General features: G+C 51.9%; 1 protein-coding gene across 1 annotated transcript; it reads right to left on the bottom strand.

The window, feature by feature from the left end:
* Positions 1-1,262: 1,262 nt before the first annotated feature.
* Ddx27 (DEAD-box helicase 27) lies at positions 1,263-19,681 on the bottom strand. The gene is made up of 21 exons (XM_042702192.1): positions 19,563-19,681; positions 17,777-17,923; positions 15,413-15,472; positions 14,806-14,968; positions 14,014-14,057; positions 13,823-13,909; positions 12,347-12,452; positions 11,385-11,558; positions 10,198-10,348; positions 8,767-8,866; positions 8,492-8,633; positions 7,656-7,809; positions 6,164-6,245; positions 5,898-6,075; positions 4,366-4,472; positions 4,147-4,249; positions 2,367-2,461; positions 2,155-2,278; positions 1,846-1,927; positions 1,583-1,657; positions 1,263-1,419 (listed from the first exon to the last, which is right to left on the bottom strand). Exons 1-21 carry the CDS (start codon positions 19,653-19,655, stop codon positions 1,401-1,403), a joined length of 2,286 nt encoding a protein of 761 aa, XP_042558126.1. The 5' UTR covers positions 19,656-19,681; the 3' UTR covers positions 1,263-1,400.
* Positions 19,682-21,320: the final 1,639 nt, after the last annotated feature.

Genomic DNA, 21,320 nt, shown 5'->3' with positions numbered 1-21,320 from the left:
GCCTTGGTGGTTGGTCCATGTCAGTGGAACGTTGAGAGGCGGGTGCAGTGAGGGCCCGGGGCCGGCTCCGTCTGCAGTGGGGCCATAATGCTCTCAAACCTACACGAAGTGTTTCCTTCCAGTTCTCCTAGATTGTCTGCACAAGCAAAATATACACCCTTCAGTAGAATGCAGCACTTGGCTTGTTTTGAGCCCACAAGACCTGCTTAAGGGTCTCTCCACAGCAGGCCTTTACCCCTAGTGAGACTCCGTCTTCTGAGTGGGACCTGTGGTGGCTTCTGGTAAGGTTTGAGTAGCTATGAACACACGAGGATGTGTGGTGCACAAGCTCCCTAAGACCACCCAGAGTATGAGCCAGCCTGCCTACAGGATGCCCTGTGGCTCCCTCCAGAGGGCCGAGGCTGGCTCTCACAAGGGTCTGCTGCTGGGGCTCCTGTGGCTTGCAGCCCACCCACACACGTCCTGGCAAGGTGCAGTGGGCTCCTGCCCCGTGCACAGCCACCGTGGCCATCAGTCTTGGCTTGCGCTGCTCCCCTTGCCTGCAGAGCCAGCGAACTTCTCACTGCACACCAGTGCCTCTGCCAGCAAAACTCGTGCTGCCCAGTGTTTTGGGGGCGGTGCTCCAGCCAGACGACTTCAGCTGGTTTCTTACCCTACCAAAATCTTTAGCATGCTTCTTTGACAGGTAATCAAGGAAGGTGCTATAGCTACGCCCAGGAAAAGGTTACACACAGTGTCCTAGCTAGCCTTTTTCAATTTTTAAAATCAGTCAGTGGGAGGCCTTTCGTTATGTTCTGAATAGGTCTTACTCTATGCCAGGGTCAGCTTGGGCTGATCACTGCATCCAATGTTTTTTCCCCATTTTGATTTTTGTGCCAGGCTTGAACTCGGGGCTGGCTTTTCAAACTGTGATCGCCGTCAGATCTCAGCTGAGGACTGCAGGCAGCTGCACTCAGCTGTGTGCGTGCACACGCACGTGTACACACGTGCTTGGGGCTTCAACTCGGGGCCTGGGCGCTGTCCCTCAGCTCTTCAGCTCAAGGCTAGCGCTCTACCACTTGAGCCACAGCGCCACTTGCAGTTTCCTGGTGGTTAACAGGAGATAAGAGTCTCCAGGAATTTCCTGTCCAGGATGGCTTTGAACTGTGATCCTCATATCTCAGCCTCCTAACTAGGAATACAGGCGTGAGCCACCAGTGTCTGGCTTCTGTGGGGTTTTCTGGGTCATGAGTAGCAAACCATTTCCACAGGTCATCTCAGGCTGCTTACAGGAGAAAAAGAACTTCTTTATTTCCTTTTTTTTAAAATACATAAAAACTTTCAAGAACTTCTTACAAAAGAAAAAAAAAAAAAAAAACAGATCAAGACAACTTCCCAAGTAGAAGTCCAGGCAGCTACGGCTACTTCTTCCTCTTATACCTGTGAAGACAACCAGCAGCAGTTAAAACCAGAAAGAGGAGGCAGCAGCTCCCTTTCTTGCCAGGCAAGTGCTTGACCATGAGCCCCAAGCCCAAGCAGCTGGAATGGTGTGACAGCTCTTCTCCAGCCCCGTAAGTACAACCCTTGCTCTCCAACATCTCACCTGGACTTAGATTTGAAGTTTCCTCCTCTCCTCTGGTGGGGCAGACCCAACTGTTTCCTTTCTTCAAAGGAAGGGCTATGAGAGGAGAGGCGGGCTTAGGACAGGTGCACACCCCGCCCTACCCCACCCCTACCCCCACCTGCAGCCCTGGAAGAGCCCTGGGTGCCTCAGGATGACACACAGCCCCCAAAGGTCAGGCCTGCCCTTTGATTGGGAGGGACCGGGAAGCAAATGGAGTGCCAAGGGCTCAGTGACAACCCTACCCAGCTCGATACTGTTTCAGGGCCTTCTTGCTGGTGTTGGTGAGCTCTTCATCAAACACTGAGATCTTCCTCTGCTTCTTAGCTATGCACAGAAATAATATGTCACTCACAGTCCTAAACAGTCTTCACTCCATCCTCCCAGCCAGCTCCTCCTTCAAGCAGCCAGTAAGGAAAGACTTGGTCTCCAAACTCCACCCTCAGACCTAATACACCAGAACATACCCTTACTCAAAAAAAGTCAGCGACTGTCTACCCCCGTGTGTTTCCCTGCCCATAGCAGATTTGAGGGAGGGCTCCCTGCTCTCCTACCCGGGCCTTTGGCCGGCTCTTCCTCGGGCATCACCCTGGCCCGCTTGGCTCTGCGGTTCCTCTTGGCCAAGCGCTCAGCAAACATCTGTGACTTGAGGATTTCAAACTGGGACCTTTCCTCTGCCTGGGGAGAAGGGAGCACTGAGTGCCCAACACAGCAGGCGGCTGGGCCCCAGTGCAGGGGGACAGGACCTTAAAGGGGGGACACTCACTGTCATCTCCCCCTTTTTCTTCACATCCTTCATGAACTTCTTCCTTTTCTTCTTGCCTCTTAGAGCCAGGTCAAACTCCTGCAGGGCCTTGGCAACTGGGATGAGAAGCAAAGGAGATTGCAGGGAGTATGCAGTGCCCTGTCTGGCACTACAGAACTGTCTGCAATGACAACCACTGCTGCTGGGGACTGCCTGCAGCCCACCAAAAGCATGCCCGTCTGACACGTGGCAGAAGATGAAGCTGTGGCTTACTCCTATACTCCATCTCCTCCCGCCCAGAAAATTACCGCGCACGCGCGTGTGTACATGTGTGTGTGTGTGTGAGTGTGAGAGAGCACACATGCATACCTTTACTAAGGCGTGGACTTGGGGCTTCCAAGAGTTTCACAGGTAAGAGTTTCACAGATTGGGGCTGAGAATGTGGCTCAGTGGTGGAGTCCCTGCCTAGCATGCATGAAGCCCTGGGTTTGATTCCTCAGCACCACATAAGTAAAAAGAAGAAAAGCCGGAAGTGGTGCTGTGGCTAGCCTTGAGCTGAAGAGCTGGGGGACAGCGCCCAGGCCCAGAGTTCAGGCCCCAGAACCAGACCCAAAAAAAAAAAAAAAAAGTGTTGCTGTGGCTCAAGCGGTAGAGAACTAGCCTTGAGCAGAGAGGCTCGGGGACAGAGCCCATTGAATGTGGCTTAATGGTAGAGTGCCTAGCATGCCTAAAGCCCTGGGTTCGATTCCTCAGGATCACATAAACACAAAAAGCAGGAGTAGCTGGGCGCCGGTGGCTCATGCCTATAATCCTAGCTACTCAGGAGGCTAAGATGTGAGGATCTCGGTTCAAAGCCAGCCCAGGCAGAAAGTCCATGAAATTCTTATCTCCAATAAACCAGTAGAAAACCGGAAGTGGCGCTGTAGCTTAGGTGGTAGAGCACTCACCTTGAGCTGAAGAGCGCAAGGACAGTGCCCAGGCCCAGAGTTCAAGCCCCACGACCAAAAACAAAAACAAAAAAACTCAGGGACAGTGCCCAGGCCCTGAGTTCAAGCCCCAGGCCTGGCCAAAAAAAAAAAAAACATGCACACACACAAAACGTTTCACAGATTTCCCTGCCTAAACTGGCTCCAACCCTCAATCCTCAGTACTGCTTCCTCGGTAGCTAGGATTACAGATGTGAGTGACTGGCACCTGGCTACAACTGTTTAATGTAAAGACATACATACATACATACATATACATATAATGCCCTTATTATTTTTTGTGCCATCAAGCTTAGGCAGTATTTCTCAAATTGCTGGTGTACCGGTATGGAGGGTAGTTTTTGTTTGTTTTTTTGGGTCCGGTTGTGGGGCCTGAACTCTGGGCCTGGGCGCTGTCCCTCAGCTCTTCAGCTCAAGGCTAGCACTCTACCACTTGAGCCACAGCGCCACTTCCAGCTCTTTTCTTTTTGCTTATGTGGTGCTGAGGAATCGAACCCAGGGCCTCATGCATGCAAGGCAAGCGCTCTACCACTGAGCCACCTTCCCAGCCCTGGAGGGTAGTTTTGAAAATCTCTGCCATAATGAGATGAGCACACCCTGACCTATAGTTCCACACTTGGGGATAATCATGTCCACACTCGTTCTGTTGTAGACCGGCGTGTGTATAAGGCTATAAACAATCATGACAGTCTGCTCCTCTGACAGTGTGTGGCTGTTGTGGCTGTGTATTGGGATCTCCTAAGGCCTTGATTACAGGTGGATACCACCAAGCTCAACACTAATGTGAAGTTTTCTGAGGAACAACTCTGACATACTTTTTTCCTTCTTCCTCTCTTCTTTGGTCTGGAACCAGCTCCTCTCTGGCTGCTGCTCTTTTGCCTCCTGCCCCTTCTCCAAGAGCCGCTTTGCAGTACTGATCTGTGGGGATAGAGCAAGGATGCTTGCCAGTCCCTAGAGCGGCAGGCAGGCCCCACTGCACACAGCTCCGCTGCCAAGAGCACCTCTGGAGGCAGCTGTTGGCCCCTGCTACAAACCTGGGCCTCTGACTGCTGCAGCTCCTTCTCCTCCGCCTCCAGTTGCAGCACCGCATACACATCTTTCTCCATCTTCTCAATCTTGTCCCGGAACTTGAGGATCACATCTGAAGGGAAGAGAATACAGAGGATTTTGCCAGTGCCGGTGGCACACTCCTGTAATCCTAGCTACTCAGGAGGCTGAGTTCTGAGGATCATGGTTTGAAGGCAACCTGGAGAGAAAAGTCCCCATGAGACATGAGTCTCCAACTAACCACTCAAAAACCAGAAGTAGCACTGTGGCTCAAAGTGGTAGAGCACTGGCCCTGAGCAAAAAGAACTCAAAGACAGTGCCCAGGCCCTGAGTTCAAGCTCCATGACCAATAAAGAAAAATAGATGGGTTAGGAATGTGGCTGAGTGGTAGAATGATTGCCAGCATACATGAAGCTCTGGGTTTGATTCTCAATACCACATAAACAGAAAAAAGCTAGAAGTGGCGCTGTGGCTCAAGTGGTAGAGGGCTAGCCTTGAGCAAAAGAAGCTCAAGGACAGTGCACAGGCTCTGAGATCAAGCCCCAAGACTGGTAAAAATATATATAAATAAAATTTAAAAATAGGATTTTAAAATAAAAGTGAAGTGCGCCAGTGGCTCACGCCTGTCATCCTAGCTACTCAGGAGGCTGAGATCTGAGGATCTTGGTTCAAAGCCAGCCCCAGCAGGAAAGTGTGATTCTCTTATCTCCAAGGAACCACCAGAAGAATGGAAGTGGCGCTGTGGCTCAAGTGGTAGAGAGTACTCACCTTGAACAGAAGAGCTCAGGGACAGCACCCAGACCCAGAGTTCAAGCCCCATGACAGATTAAAATAAATAAGCGGGGTGGAGAGGATTGGGTGGGGGGTCTGGGAGGGGGGAGGATGGGAAGGGATGAGAAGGGGAAACAAAGGAGGAGGCTACAATGCTTGATAAGAAATGTACTCATTATCTTGCCCATGTAATTGTAACCCCTCTGTACAGTATTTTCACAATAAAAAACAAATAAATAAATAAATGTGAACATAAATACTGTCTTCACCAGTAAAATTTAGGTAGACATTCACCTACTGGTATTGGAAAATATGGTTTTTCTCCTAAGATCAGGGCGTAGTGCATAGCTATAGTTTCAGCTACTCTGACTCTGAGATGGGAGCTCGTGAGCCTGGAGTTCAGGGACAGCCTGGACAACATGGCTAGACCCTGCCTCAAAACCACCACCACCACCCCCATCACCACCACCAAAACTGCTCTAAGTCTTCCTGTTGCTCTGGGACTCATCCAATCTCCTCTAAGAATGGCACTGTCCCCTGCCTGCCTCAAGCTCACTCTTCCCAGGGCCCCCAGTCCTCCTTCCCAGTTGCTCACACACCAAGCTTGTTCTTGTCCTAGGTGTGGGACTCACTGCCTAATAGTCAGTGATGGCTGAGCAGCCTCGGCTCCCGCAGCTGCTGAGGCTTGTCCCTGGCAACTTTCCTAACGTGCTGCTCTCTCGTGGTCCCCAGGAAGGAGCCTACGCACCTTGGGGAAGGATCCGGGCCTTCACAGGGGCCTTGGCAGTCTTCACGATCTCCTTCAGCATTTTCCGCTCTTCTTCCCCCACCAGAGACACAGAACGCCCAGCCCTGCCAGCGCGGGCTGTCCGCCCCACTCGATGCACGTAGTGCTTCACGGTGTTGGGCATGGTGAAGTTGATGACCTGGAAGGTCAGAAATGAGCGCCTATCACGCCGGCCAAGGGTGACAGCAGCGCAAAGCTACCAGGAGCGAGGGGGAGGACCGGCTCACCGTCTTGACCCCCTCGATGTCAAGTCCACGGGCTGCCACATCTGTGGCCACAAGGATGTCAATTTGTTCATCTTTAAAGCGCCTGGAGAAAGAGCCACAGAGGGACTTGTTCAGGCCTGAGTCAACACATGCCGAGAGTGCGAGCCAGCAGCACTGAGAACACTCAAACCAGCTCAGGAACAGCATCACTGTGGGGACAGATTTATTTTCTATGGCACGGTGGGTACTAGCGATGGAGCTCAGCCCCGGCCCCGCCCAGAGAGGAGCACAGGCTCTAAATGCTGGCCCAGCCATCAGTTGGCCCTCATCTCTGCCTGCCTCCCGGAGAGTAGGAGCCGCCCACAGCCTTCCCTCGGCCAGGTGTGGCACTGCTCAGGGACAGTCATGGCCCTCCTCAGCAGCTCCCTCTCTGGAAGAGCATCCTGGCCATCTTCCACAAAGAGGAAGGTAGAGCTCTACGTGAGTCTAGGATCTCGCCTAACAGTGCTCAAGGCCTCACCACACAGACCGTGTTGTCTCAAATTCACGTTTCTCCCGCCTCCTGAGGGCAGGGATTATAACTGTGCACCACCACACCCAACCAAAAAGAAAAATGTGGCTTAGTGGTAGAGTGCTTGCCTAGCATGCATGAAACCCTGGGTTCAATTCCTCAGTCCCACATACACAGAAAAAGCCAGAAGTGGCACTGTGGCTCAAGTTGTAGAATGCTAGCCTTGAGTAAAAGAAGCTCAGGGACAGTGCCCAGGCCCTGAGTTCAAGCCCCAGGACTGGCAAAAAAAACGAACAAAAATGTTGAAGGCAGGCACTGGTAGCTCACGCCTATGATGCTTGCTCCTTAGGAACCTAAGATCTGAGGATCGTGGTTCAAAGCCAGCCTGGGCAGGGAAGTCCATGAGAGTCTTATCTCCAATAAATGACCAGAAAACTGGAAGTGGCGGAAGAGCTGAAGGACAGCACCCAGGCCCAGAGTTCAAGCCTCATGACTAACCAAAACAAAAACAAATGTTGAGACAGGTTCTTGCTTAGTGATCCTCCTGCCTCAGCCTTGCAAGCAGCTGGACAGGAGGTGCAGAAGTATGCACATCTTCCACTCAACTGTTTTGTTTTTTCACTTTGTCAGTTGTGGGGCTTGAACTCAGGGCCTGGGTGCTGTCAATGAGCTCTTCAGCTCAAGGCAAGAACTCTTACCACTTAAATCACACCGCCACTCCCAGTTTTCTGGTGGTTAATTGGAGATGAAAGTCTCATGGACTTTCCTGCCTGCTTTGAACGGCGATCCTCAGATCTCAGCTTTTGACTATCTAGGATTCCAGGCGTGAGCCACCAGCGCCCGGCTTCCACTCAACTGTTTAAGACAGTATCAAGGCAGCTATGTCCCCTCTACAGCTCTAGCCTAATGCCCAGGCACCTATTTCCCCACAGTGAAGAGAAGAAGCCCTCTGGGGACCTTCCAGGGAAGGTGGGGGAGCTGTAGCCCCACCCCAAACAGTACCGGAGTGCCTCCAGCCGCTGCGTCTGAGACAAGTTGCCGTGGAGCTCGCCCACCTGCAGGCCTAGGAGCCCAAGCAGGATATGCATGCGGTGCGCCTGCTTCTTGGTCTGGGTGAACAGCATCACGTGGTCAGGGAAGGTTCTCGTCAGCAGAGCTGGAGGGGAGAAGAGTTGAGCCAGCACTGGGCAGACAGGCCCAGCCCTGCCCCGAGGAGCTCCCACGCAAGGGCAAAGCCAATCCTCGAGGTGGCAAATGTCTTGACTATGGAAAGGAGGGTAGGAGCAGAGAGCGACGGCTTCTCTGAAGATGGGACTACGCTGATGACAAGGCAGGATAGCTACAAGAAGATCAAGGGGAAGAGGCCAGGCACAAGAAAGCAAATGTTGAGGAGGCAGAGGCAGGAATGAGCTTGATAGGGCAAGGCAGAGCAGGCTGAGATGGTGTGATCTGGGCACTTGTTATGGACTCTGGTGGGATGCCATCCCAGGAAGTGAAGTAAGGACAAGCGCATGGAAGGATCTGCAGTGTGAAGAAAGGAATAGAGGGCCATGCAGAAGCGGGAAGAGCAAGGAGCTGAGGCAACCGTCCAGGCAACACACTGCAGAATGGGCATGTGCAGTGACTGGCAGTGCGTGGGGGTTCGGGAGGACGGAGGCTGCAGAGTAGGAGGGAGGGGCGGGGGGCGGGGGGTGAGCAAGGACTCAGGAGAGTGATGGCGTGGCTGATGGCGCTGAGGCTCAGTGAGACTGAATACAGGAGGCAAGAGGGCACAAGCCAAGGGCTCTCATGTGCACAGACTCCTGCAGCCAAGGGCCCAGGCCTGCCCTGAGGTTCACCTGCCACAATGGCTTCCCGATCCCCTTCTCGGTTAGGCCGGATCCGTATGAATTCCTGCCGCAGGAAGGGAGCCACATCTGTGTTGCTGTTCACAAATATCCGAACGGGATTCTTCAAGGAGACCGATGCCAGATCTTTCACCTGCAGAGCAAAGCCCCAGATGCTCAGCTCTGTGTGAGGATGTAGGGAAGGAGGCCACAGGGCTGGCCAGAAAGTGGGGGGAGCCTCATCAGACCCCCGTGCACACCCGACCCACCGCCGCCCCAGGACCCACCTCATCTGTCATGGTGGCCGAGAAAAGCATGGTCTGGCGGTGATGTGAGCACATACGGATAATCTCCTTCATCTGCTCCTCGAAGTACTCATCCAGCATCCTGTGGGCACAGAGGCAGTGTGTGTGGTGAGGACCAGGAATCCACTTTGACCCGTGGCTGCTGTCACAGGCTGCCCTGCACTGAGGACTCTTCTACTTTATTTATGATGATGTTTACTGTAATTCTACTCTCTCTCCAACAAGACTCATCAAGAATCATTATGCCGGCGCTGGGAAGGTGGCTCAGTGGTAGAGCGCTTGCCTTGCATGCCCGAGGCCCTGGGTTCGATTCCTCAGCACCACATAAGCAAAAAGAAAAAAAGCCGGAAGTGGCGCTGTGGCTCAAGTAGTAGAGCGCTAGCCTTGAGCTGAAGAGCTGAGGGACAGCACCCAGGCCCAGAGTTCAGGCCCCACGACTGGACCCCCCCCCCCACGCCCCCCCCCCAAAAAAAGAATCATTATGCCATATTGTCTGCCTCCTTGTGTGTGGCGCTGTCTGTAAAGCGGGTATCAGATACCTCACCCCAAATGTCCCCACACACACTGGAGGACAACGACATCATCATCACACCCAAGACACGACAGTGCGAGAGCAGACCACACCCCAACTCCCTCAACCCAGAAAATGACATGGAATAACTGGAACTCCTGAGTGGGAACTATCTCCTCTAGAAGATCCTCCTCAGCCTTGTTCACACCCTGGCTCTCCTCTCATGGCTTTGTAATCCTAGCTATTCAGTCTGGGCAGGAAAGTCCATGAGACTCATATATCCAATGAACCATCAGGAAACCAGAAATAGAGCTATGGCTCAAAGTGGTAGAGTCCTAGCCTTAAGCATAAAAACTCAGGGACAGCAAAGAGGCTTAGAGTTCAAGCCCCATGACTGGAAAGGCATGAGGGTCAGAGGCTTGTGAAGGCCTGTTTGGTCTTGATGCTCCCTTGTGCGTGACACTTAGCCTGCTCTGAGCTGACTGCACCCACCCCAACCCCATATCCAGCATGAGTCCCACTCACCCAGCTCAGACATGCAAGAGGTGAGCACAAGGTACACACGAGAGAAGTAGAGGGAAGGGGTGGTGGGATAGAGGGACGGAGCTAAGAGGGCACCCCGATCCTGGGGGTGGTACCTCATCACAGAGAGGCGGTGACTGTCCTTGTCTCTGGGTACAAACCAGACAAGGTTGAGACCTCAGGGACCATTGCACATCTGAGAAAGTGGCAGAACCCACGCTTGACCTCGCTTGTCTTAACCCTCTTGCAGAAAGAGAAAACGGGCCACAAAATGGGACTCAACCTGCCCAGAGGCCCATGTGGGTGGTGAAGCGGGTCACACACAGGCTGAGAGCCACAGGAAGCAGGGGCAGCTCTCAAGTCTGACGCTTTAGGCACACCTGTCGGCCTCATCCAGGATGAGCACCTCGATGCTGCTGAGGTGGAAGGAGGGACAGTTGTGGAGGTGATCGATGAGTCGGCCTGGGGTGGCGATGAGCACATCGGGGGCTGCCCGCAGCGCCGCTTCCTGAGACTTCACATCCAGGCCTCCTGCAAAGGGAGCCAGTGTCCAGGCAGTCATCAGAGCTGACTGAACACACACCACCAGCCTTGGGCTCATGCTACGTGCCCAAGAACAGGACAGACTGGCCTACGTGGGTTTTAAACGCATCGAGATATCAGAAGAGAATGACCACAAAATCCAGGGACCGGAAGCAGCTACCTCTGCACATGACTAGTCACCTTCAACTCCTGATGGCATAGGAGGGTAAGACCCAGGAGAGATCCCACTTAACCTATAGAATTCCGCCCCAAATAATAGCTGACTCATTTTTTTGTGCCTTTTTTTTTTTTGTCAGTCACGGGGCTTGAACTCTGGGCCTGGGCACTGTCCCTGCACACTTCAGCTCAAGGCAAGCACTCTAGTGCTTAAGCCATAGCGCCATTTTCTGGTTTTCTAGTGATTTATTGGAGATAGGAGTTTTACAGACTTTCCTGCCCGGGCTGGCTTTGAACCATGATCCTCAGATCTCAGCCTCCTGAGTTGCTAGGATTACCGGTGTGAGCCACGGGTGTCCGGCTAGCTGACTCACTTTTCATGTCAGGAAGAAATGCAAGCCTAAATGGGTTTAATACCAGGAAATGTTTTCATAGTTTTATTGATTTTGTGGCTGTTGTGAGTCTTGAACTCTGGGCCTGAGTGCTGTCCCGGAGCTCTTCTGCTCAAGGGTAGTGCTCTACCACTTGAGCCATAGCGCCACTTCCGGTTTTCTGGAAGTGTTTTCTGGGTAAGTGGAGATAAAAGTCTCACTTTTCTGCTGGAGCTGGCTTTGAACCTCGATCCTCAGATCTCATCCTCCTGAGTAGCTAGGATTACAGGTGTGAGCCACCAGCACTGGACAAATTTTCATATTTTTAAAGTTTCATTTTTCAAGACTGTCTCACTGAAGTCTACACACACACATTCCCTGCACCCTTCTTGTCTGCTATGGAAATGACAACCCATTTCTAAGTAGATTCAATCAATACAAGGCCTCTCCTGATATCCATCATCATCACATCTCAAGCCTGGGGGCCAGAAACTCACCCACAGCCAGGCAGGTGGTGATGCTGCAGAACTGAGCCAGCTGCCTGGTGACTGAGTGGACCTGGATGCCCAGCTCGCGGGTGGGAACCAGCACCAGCACACGGGTGACGGGGGCCTGGCGGGGTTTGTAGATGAGACGCTCCAAGACAGGGAGGGCGAAGGCTGCGGTTTTACCTGGAAGGAGGCAACGGGATGAGGGGGAAAGGGTGAGAATCTCCACCTGAGCATGGGAAACCCTCATGTCTGCCCAGGGGAGAGTGAGACAACTTAGTGTGCCTTCAAACACCATCTAGGAAAGAATACATCTCACCAACAAGTTGTATAGTTCATTTTCAATGTAGTGTCCAGCGAGTACCATTGTTGTATTTGTTCATCACCCCCCCCTTTTTTTTTGGTCTCTGAACCTTGGGTGCTGTCCCTGCGCTCTTCAGCTCAAGGCCAGCATTCTACCACTTGAGCCACACTGTCACTTCCAGTTTTCTGGTGGTTAACTGGAGATAAGTGTCTCATGGACTTGCCTGCCTGGGCTGGTTTTGAACCACAATCCTCAGATCTTAGCCTCCTAAGTGGCTAGGATTACAGGCATGAGCCACTGGCGCCCAGTTTGTTTACCCTTTGTCCCTCTATTTCTGTGTTTGCCCTTACATTCCCAAAGACATATAAATGAGCAAACAGAACAAAAAAGAAAGAAAACACAATAGCTAAAAAAAAAAACCAACTCATTTTCATTTCCTGAAATTCATTTCAATAGACATTATTGTGTATGGTCAGATGCACACAGACATTGCACCTATCTGTTCCTCTCCTGAGAGTGTCCTCGTTTGCTCTCACTGTGTGGGAATGGCTAGGGACCTGCATAATTTATTATGCCAAGTCTGTTTAGTGAGAGGGCCTTTTGTGAAGTCAACCTGGAGCCCTTCTGTGGGAGTGGCAATGTCACGCGCCCCGTCCGCTGCTCTCACCTGTCCCGGTGGCTGCACATGCGCAGATGTCTTTCCCTAGCAGACCTACGGGAATGCAGGCTTTCTGGATCGGGGTGGGCTGCTTGAAGCCCATGGCTGTAATGGCCTCAGGAGAAAAGACAAGCGAATCTAAGTAGGCAGTGAGGGGTTGAACAAGGAGTAAACCCAGTGGTGGCCAGGTAAGCAGTAACCCTCAGTGGTCCCTGGCATCCATTCACCCACTTGAACTGAGGGACCCAGCACAAGGCACTACTTGAGCACTCAGAACAGAGCAGGAAGCAAAAGAAAAGCCCTGCCTCTCCAAGGAATCTCATAGTCGAGTAGAAAGAAACAGACTAAGGGCTGGGAAGGTGGCTCCAGTGGTAGAGCGCTTGCCTTGCATGCCTGAGGCCCTGGGTTCAACTCCCCAGCACCACATAAGCAAAAAGGAAAAAAACCGGAAGTGGCACTGTGGCTCAAGTGGTAGAGTGCTAGCCTTGAGCTGAAGAGCTGAGGGACAGCACCCAGGCCCAGAGTTCAGGCCCCACGACTGGACCCCAAAAAAAAGAAAAAAAAAGAAACAGATTGAAGGGCAGACACAGTGGCTTATGACTACAGAGGAGAAGAGATCAAGAGCCAGCCTTGGAAAACTGTTAGACATCATCCCAACTAACAAGCACGGTGTGCTGGTGTGGAAGGGAGGCTTCGGTCACCAAAGCCACACAGGAAAGATCAAGGACTAAGCTGGTCCAGAGGAAAAAAAATAACTAAATCAAAAATGATTGCAAGCATGGGTCAAGTGGTAGACCCCTGCTTAGCAAGTGCAAGGCCCTAAATTCAAAACCCTCCATATTGCCAAAAAACAAAACAGATCAAAAGATAAACAACTGTCACATGGCGATAAATGCTATCAACAAAAAGTGCAGAAATGAAGTCAGCAGGAAAGGGGAAGGTGCCACTGATCCCCAAGACTGAGTACCCCAACTGACTCCTGGAAGAGGAATCTTCCAGAGGCAACAGCAAGTACAAAGGCCCTGAGGAAGAAGATGCCTGATCTGTCTGAGGGCCAGCAAGGACAGTGTGAGGAGGGAGGAATGGGGGCTAAGGGATGTCCTGGAAGGGACTCCACTATTTTATTTATTAATTTATTTTGGTCCGTTGTGGGCTTGAACTCTGGGCCTGGGCACTGTCCCTCAGCTCTTCAGCTGAAGTTGAGAGCTCTACCACTTGAGCCACAGCACCACTTCCTGTTTTCTGAGTGGTTTCTTGGAGATAAGAGTCTCACAGACTTTCCTGCCGGGACTGGCTTTGAACTGCGATCCTCAGATCGCAGCTTCCTGAGTAGCTAGGCTTACAGGCGTGAGCCAATGGCACCTGGCTAAGAACTCTACTTTTAGCCCAAGTAAACGTGGAAGCCACAAGGGCTCTGGAAGCTGAGAGGACAGCAGAGGTGAAGGAGGCAAAACGGGGAACAGGGAGCCTAGGTGGGGTCACTACCTTCAGAAGGGGCCGGGACAGGTTCATGTCCTGGAAGGAGAGGCTTTCGTCGTACTGAGAGGCATCTTCAAAGAATCCTCCTGCTTCCTACGCAAGCAGTCAAAAGACAGACAAGGAGAAGGCAGTGAAGCAAACCAATAACCTTAAAAGCCTTTCCCGTTACTAAAACAGATTCACAAGCCCACACTCACCTGTCCCTTCTTCTTCCTCTTCCGCTCCTTTACTTTGAGTGTATCTACCAAGAAACACAGAGCAAGGATGGCTGGGCACCTGTTTTAAGGCCTCTAATGAGGACTGACTCACTGAGCCTCAAAGCAACCTACAAGGGGCTTCTGACCCGGCCTTTGGTACTGCCAGGATTCTATAGCCACAAGGGTCAGTCAGACAGGAAGGAAATTGGCAGGTATGTTCCAGAGACCAGGTATTTGACACTGTACTATGTTACTACATAACAATTCATCATGATTTCTTCCAGAAAGAAAAAAAAATACGGAAAGCCAGGTTCCAGTGAATCACACCTGACATCCTAGCTACTCAGGAGGCTAAGATCTAAGGATTGTGGTTCAAAGCCAACCAAGGCAGGAAAATCTATAAAACTCTGATCTCCAATTAACCACACCCACACCCATACCCACCCATCCACACAAACAGCTAGAGTGGAGTTGTAGCTCAAATGGTCAAGTGCCAGCTTTGAATAAAAAGCTAAGGGAGAGTGTGAAATCCTGAGTTCAAGCCCCAGTACCACCACACACAAACACAAAGAAATACTGAGCACTACTCCATAGTTGCACAGATGAACCTGGTACTTGTGTGCACTGCCTGCAAAGTGTGACAAGCAGACACAGCCCCTAAGAGGGAAGCCAAGGCAGAAAAGAGTCACAGCACAGAAGAGAGACACTCCATGCAGAGGAGGCAGCAATGGTCACAAGGTGAAGACACAGACTTTCCTTCCTGGCTAAGTCTGACCGCAGGGCAGTACGTACCTGCTTTGGTGAGGACTTTCTCGTCAGCTGAGGAGTAGTCAGTCTCTGACTCTTCTTCGGCAGAGTCTTCATCCTTTCCCCCTTCCCCGTCCTCCTGCTCCTCTAGGCCACCGCCCACCCCAGCTTCTTTCTCCTCTGACTTCCCAGACTTGACTTCTTTCTCCTGGGAAATGAATTTAAATAAAGATTGGATAGCCAGGCACTGGTAGCTCACGCCTATAATCCTAACTATTCCAGAGGCTGAAATCTGAAGAAGATAGTTCAAAGCCAGCCCAGGCAGAAAGGTCTGTGAGACTCTTCACTCCAATTAACCAGCAAAAAGCTAGAACTAGAGTTGTGGCTCAAGAGGTTAAAAAAAAAAAAACTAACTAAGGGAGAGAACAAGGCCCTAAGTTCAAGCCCCAGTACTAGCTGCCCAACAATAAATGTAAAAGAAAAAAGAAGGCAGGCACTAGGCAGGTTGGGCAGGCAGGCTACAAATTTCAGGCAGTGTGAATGGTAAGCTCCTAGAGAGAAGGCCCTGCCCTGCCAACCTCCAATTGAGCTTAAAGGGAACTGGCAGGGGTGGTTCAGGGTCCCGACCCGAAGCAGGTCCTGCCTTTCTCACCTCTGCTTTCCTTTTCTTCCGCACCTTCTCAATCTTCTCATCTAATGTAGTGGCTGCTCTCTGCATTTAACAACAGAAGAAAAAGAAACACAGTCAGAGTTGGGCCCTGGGGGTTCCTGCATGTAATCCAAGCTACTCGGGAGGCTGAGATGTGAGGATTGGGATTCAAAGCCAGCCCTGGTAGGAAAGTCACAAGACTCTTATCTCCAATGAACCACCAGAAAACCAGAAGTGTCACTGTGGCTCTAAGTGATAGACATTAGCCTTGAGCATCAAAGAGTTCGAAGGACAGTGCCCAAGCCCTGAGTTCAAGCCCCATGATAGACATACCAAAAAAAACCCAAAATGTTTTTTTAGGGGGGTTGGTCATGGGGCTTGAACTCTGGGCCTGGGCGCTGTCCCTCAGCTCTTCAGTTCAAGGCTAGCGCTCTACCACTGGAGCCACAGCGCCATTTCCGGCTTTTTCTGTTTATATGGTGCCGAGGAATCGAACCCAGGGCCTCATGCTTGCAAGGCATGCACTCTACCACTGAGCTACCTTCCCAGCCCCACAATCACACATTTTAGAAGGTAGTTACTATTTAATTTTTTTTTTTTTGGGTCGTGGGGCCTGAACTCTGGGCCTGGGTGCTGTCCCTCAGCTCTTCAGCTCAAGGTTAGTGCTCTACACTTGAGCCACAGCACTACTTCCAGCTTTTTCTGCTTATGTGGTGCTGAGGAATCGAACCCAGGGCCTCATGCATGCAAGGCAAGCACTCTACCCCTGAGCCACCTTCCCAGCCCCTTTAAAAATATTTATATCCCCGGGCGCTGGTGGCTCACACCTATAATCCTAGCTACTTGGGAGGCTGAGATCTGAGGATCACAATTCAAAGCCAGCCAGGGCAGGAAAGTCCGGGTGATTCTTATCTCTAATAAAACCACTAGAAAACCGGAAGTGGCTCTGTGGCTCAAGCCATAGCGCTCCCCTTCAGCTGAAGAGCTGAGGGACAGTGCCCAAGCCCAGAGTTCAAGCCCCACTACTGACCAAAAAAAAAAATTATATTCAAAGATATAACCACTCAGGCACCAGCAGCTCATACCTGTAATTCTACCTACTCAGGAGGCTGAGATCTGAACACATGGTTCAAAGTCAGCCCAAGCAGAAAAGTCTCTATGAGACTCCTTTCTTCAATTACTCACTCAAAAACCAGAAGTGGCACTGTGGCTCAAGTGGTAGAGCACAAGCCTTGAACACAAAAAGGCTCAGGGACATCGCCCAGGCCATGAATTCAAACCCCACAACTGCCAAAAAAAAAAAAAAGGATATAACCAACAGCCACTCACCAGTATTCAAGAGGTAAAGTCCTGGGTCTGGGAATTTAGTGGTAATAGTCCTTGCCTAGCATTCATGAAGCCCTGAGTTTGATTCCTCAGTACCACATAAACACAAAATTTCCAGAAGTGGCACTGTAACTCAAGTAGTAGAGGGCTAGCCTTGAGCAAAAGCTCAGTGACAGTGCCCAGGCCCTGAGTTCAAGCCCCAGGACTGGCAAAAAAAAAAAATAAAACAACTAAGCCAGGCACTGGTGACTCAGGCCTGTAATCCTAGCTACTCAGGAGGCTGAGATGTTAGGATCATGGTTCAAAGCCAGCCCAGGCAGGAAAGTCTGTGAGACTCTGATCTCCAACTAATCACCAGAAAAGTGGAAGTGGCATTGTGGCTTAAGTGGTAGAGTGCCCACCTTGAGCTGAAGACCTGAGGGACAGTGACCAGGCCAGAGTTCAAGCCCCATGACTGACAAAAAAGGAAAAAAAAGAAAAAGAAAAAAAGAAAAAGAAAGAGGTTAAACTCTGAGGACTGTGGTTCAAAGTCCTCTAGAGAATAAAGTATGGGCCATCCTAATGGATTCTTATTTCCAACTGACCACCAAAAAGCCAGAAGTGGTACAGCACAAGCCTTGAACAAGAAAACCTAAGGAGGCTGACATCAGAGCATGGTGGTTCAAGGCAGCTAGGACAGGAGACAAGACAGAACAGTCCCTAAGTCTACTAATACAACAACAACAAATCAGAAGTTAAGCTGTGGCTCAAGTGGTAGAATGCTGTCCTTCAGCAAAAATGCCCAAGGACAGTGCCCAGGCCTTGAGGTCAAGCCCCAGGACCATCATGGGGGGGAAAAAAGCACTAAAATATTTCTTCTTCTTCTAAATGTCACTTATAGACTAATAACCAACATTCCTCCTTAAAGTAGGCAATATCCTCCTTATAGCATTTTATCCTATGGATTCTTTGTGACCTCCTCTCCCAGGCTTAGGTCTTGAGACCCACTGTCCAACCTCAACAGGCCACACACCTGACACTGTCTATCACTGTCAGCCTCACCTTCTTCTTGAGCTGGCTCATGACGTCAGCCAGGGCCCAGCTGCCATCATACATCCCTTCCTTCTCAGTGAAAACAAAGTCAGGGTTGAAATCAGCACTGCGGTTCTTCTGCAGGGCCTTCTGCTTTCTGCCCAGCACAATGGGGCCCTGGAAGATGAGAGGCAGGTGATGATGGGGCAGAGACAGAAGACCAGCAGGACAGGAAGAAGGAAAGGGGGGTGCCCAAAAGACACATAGCTGGGCATGAGTGGCTCATGCCTTTAACCCTATCTACTCAGGAGGCAAAGATCTGAGGATTATGGTTCAAAGCCAGGAAAATCCATTTGATTCTTACCTCCAATTAACTATCAAAAAGCTAGAAATGATGGGGCTGGGAAGGTGGCTCAGTGGTAGAGCACTTGCCTTGCATGCCTGAGGCCCTGGGTTTGATTCTTCAACACCACATAAGCAAAAAGAAAAAAGCCGGAAGTGGTGCTGCGGCTCAAGTGGTACAGCGCTCGCCTTGAGCTGAAGAGCTGAGGGACAGCACCCAGGCCCAGAGTTCAGGCCCCACGACCAGACCCAAAAAAACAAAGAGCCAGAAATGAGGGGTGATATTGTCCAAAAAGAAACATACTCTTTACCTGACTTATATAACTGTAATTCCCCAGTACATCATCTTTGCAATAACAATTTTAATAAAAATTTTTAAGCCAGCCGGGCGCTGGTGGCTCACGCCTGTAATCCTAGCTACTCAGGAGGCTGAGATCTGAGGATCGCAGTTCAAAGCCAGCCCGGGCAGGAGAGACCGTGAGACTCCTATCTCCAATAAACCACCAGAAAACTGGAAGTGCCACTGTAGCTCAAGTGGTAGAGCGCTCGCCTTGAGCTGAAGAGCTGAGGGACAGCGCCCAGGCCCAGAGTTCAAGCCCCACGACCGACAAAAAAAAAAAAAAATTTAAGCCAGAAACAGCGCTGTGACTCAAAGTGATAGAGCACTATAGTCTTGAGCACAGAAGAAGCTCAAGGAGAGTGCCAAGACCCTGAATTCAAGGCCCAGGACTGGAAGAAAACAAAAACAAAAAAAACTAGGGAACGTTAGCTGTTGAGCAGCGTCGAGGCCAGCTGCTTATATTGATCCTTCACTCTGCTGCTTAAGTGAAGGACTCAGTAGGAGATGGAAATGAGGGATGTGAGGCCTGGAGGGGTGGCACAGCGGTGGCCTGGACTAGGTGGAAGTGTGGGAAGGCAGAGACCTAGGAAAGGCTCAGGGGGGAGCTTGCGGAGTCCTGGGTGGGTGAGGAGGAGGAGGAGGAGGACACTGTCCAGATGACCACGGGCTCAGGCTTGAGACGGCCAGGTGAGATGAGGGCTGAGCTCTGCAGAGCTCGGGGCCGTCGCAATGGCCGCGCCAGGCGGCCGATGAGGGCAAACGGCGGGGCTGTCAGGACCGCAAGCACCTTCTCCATGCCACCCGGCTGAACGTCCGCAGCACCACACGCCGCGGTGAGCTTCGGGGAAGGCGCCCCTCGGCTGCCCCGCGCCCACAGCGGACAGCACGGCTGCCCCGCGCCCCGGCCCGGGGTACGCACGGGCGGGCGGGTGGCCAGCACGGGGCGGGGGCCCCGCACGGCTTCGCCTGGACTAGACAGGCAGGCCGAGCGCGGGCCCGGGCTCGGCCGGGAGAAGCCGAGGGGTCCCGTGAGGCCTTTCCCGAAGGACAAGGGGACCTGTCCCCACGCGTCCCGCCCTTCCCAAGGCGCCGGGACCGGCCCGAGGCCGGGCGCCAGCCCCGCGCGCCCCACACCTCCTCCTCGTCGTCTCCGGAGTCGGACTCGGGCTCCACCGGCACCTCGTCATCCTCGCCGATGGTCCCGATCAGACCTAACTCCGCCAGCATGCTGGGCAGCCCCGGCTTCCGGAAGTGAGAGCAGCCCGCCGGATGGCCCACCCCGTCCCTTCCTGCTACCTCCTCGGTGCACATGCGTCGTGCCTCACTTCCGCTCGGGGAAGCCCCGCCCGGGCTCCAGTACCACAGCTCCGAGAGTGCGCACGCGGATGGGGGCGTGGCTTCGAGGGCGAAACCAAGGGGGCGGGGCTACAGTTAAATGAGGAAATTCCATTGTCTTAGAAAGCAGTGTTTGGAAGTGTGAACGAACCCCGGCACCCGCGGCCCGCGCCGGTACTCCCAGCTCCTCGGGAGGCTGAGCTGAGGATCCTGGTTCAAAACCAGCCTGGGAAGGAAAGACCCCGGGAGAATCATCTCTAATAAATTAGTCCGAAAAAGCCGGAAGTGGCGCTGTGGCTCCAAGTGGTAGAGCGCTAGCCTTGAGCAGAAGCAGCTGAGGGACAGCGCCCAGGCCCAGAGTTCAAGCCCTGGGACAGACACACACACACACACACACACACAATACGTGCCCATAGCCAGCACAGCTCCATCCAGTACAACTCCAACAGGAAGGAAACTGTCCCACATCCAAGTAGGCCAGACCCGGCCCGTGTGGCTGTCACATGGTGTGACATGGACTGCCTGCTGCCAGCCAAGGACCTGAAGTTTTCATTTTCACTTGCTTTACTTTTTCAAAGCTTGGAATGGACTCCTGGAGTTTATAAAGTAAACACACTGCTTGCTACCAGAATCATACCCCCTACTCCTTTCTGTTTGGGCCAGGATCTCTCTAGATAGCCCATGCTGGCCTTCAACTCTCCATCTTCCCACTCCAGCCTTCCAGGTGCTGGGATTACAGGTTTTGTGCCATGCCTACCTTTTTGTTTTTTTCCTTCACAGAATCAAGGCCTGAGGCTGAATCAGGATTCCAAGGATTTGTCAGTCTTAGCCATGTTGGTATTTGGGACTGGTGGGGACTGTCCTGTGTGTGGCAGAATGTTTGGCAGCGGCCCTGGCCTCTGCCCACTACATGTCAGTGGCATCCCCCTCACCCGCTGTGACAACCAAAAGTGTCTTAAATTCTCGCCCCCAGCCAACAACCTGCTGCTTTCCTTCTGCGTGCTCCAGACCTCCCCTCCACCCCGCACCTCAGGTCCCTGCATGGCTGTGATTTTGCATGCACCACACACATGTGCACACGTGTGCGCACACGCACACACACACACACACACAAACACACACACACATACACACACACAGATGCCCTGAAACATGTCCTTTGCCGGGCTGTGATAAAAATGCACCTTCCTGGAGTGGCTTCAACATCCAACGTTCATTTTCAAGATCAACTTATAAGCATAGTGTTTTCATTGATTCCATAAATACTTATTGATTCCATTTTCTTTCAAGATCTTAGAAGTACATCACCCTTTCATTTGCTCCCCCTTCCCCTCCCCTCAAAGTCATACATCCCCATAATTCAAAATAGCTTTCTATGAATGATGTGCCCTCCCCAGCCCCTCAGCCCCCCCCCCCAACCTATAATCCTAGCTACTCAGGAGGCTGAGACCTGAGGATCGAAGTTCAAAGCTAGCCCAGGGACAAGAATGTTCATGATACTCATTTCCAATTAACCACTCAAAGAAGCTAAAAGTGAGCTTGGCACTCGTGGCTCAT

Source organism: Dipodomys spectabilis, unplaced genomic scaffold (assembly GCF_019054845.1).
Source record: "Dipodomys spectabilis isolate Male_0828 unplaced genomic scaffold, ASM1905484v1 ptg000317l, whole genome shotgun sequence".
Classification (NCBI taxonomy): domain Eukaryota; kingdom Metazoa; phylum Chordata; class Mammalia; order Rodentia; family Heteromyidae; genus Dipodomys; species Dipodomys spectabilis.
Note: the sequence above shows the minus strand (reverse complement) of the source record. Positions and strands in the feature narration are given on the sequence as shown.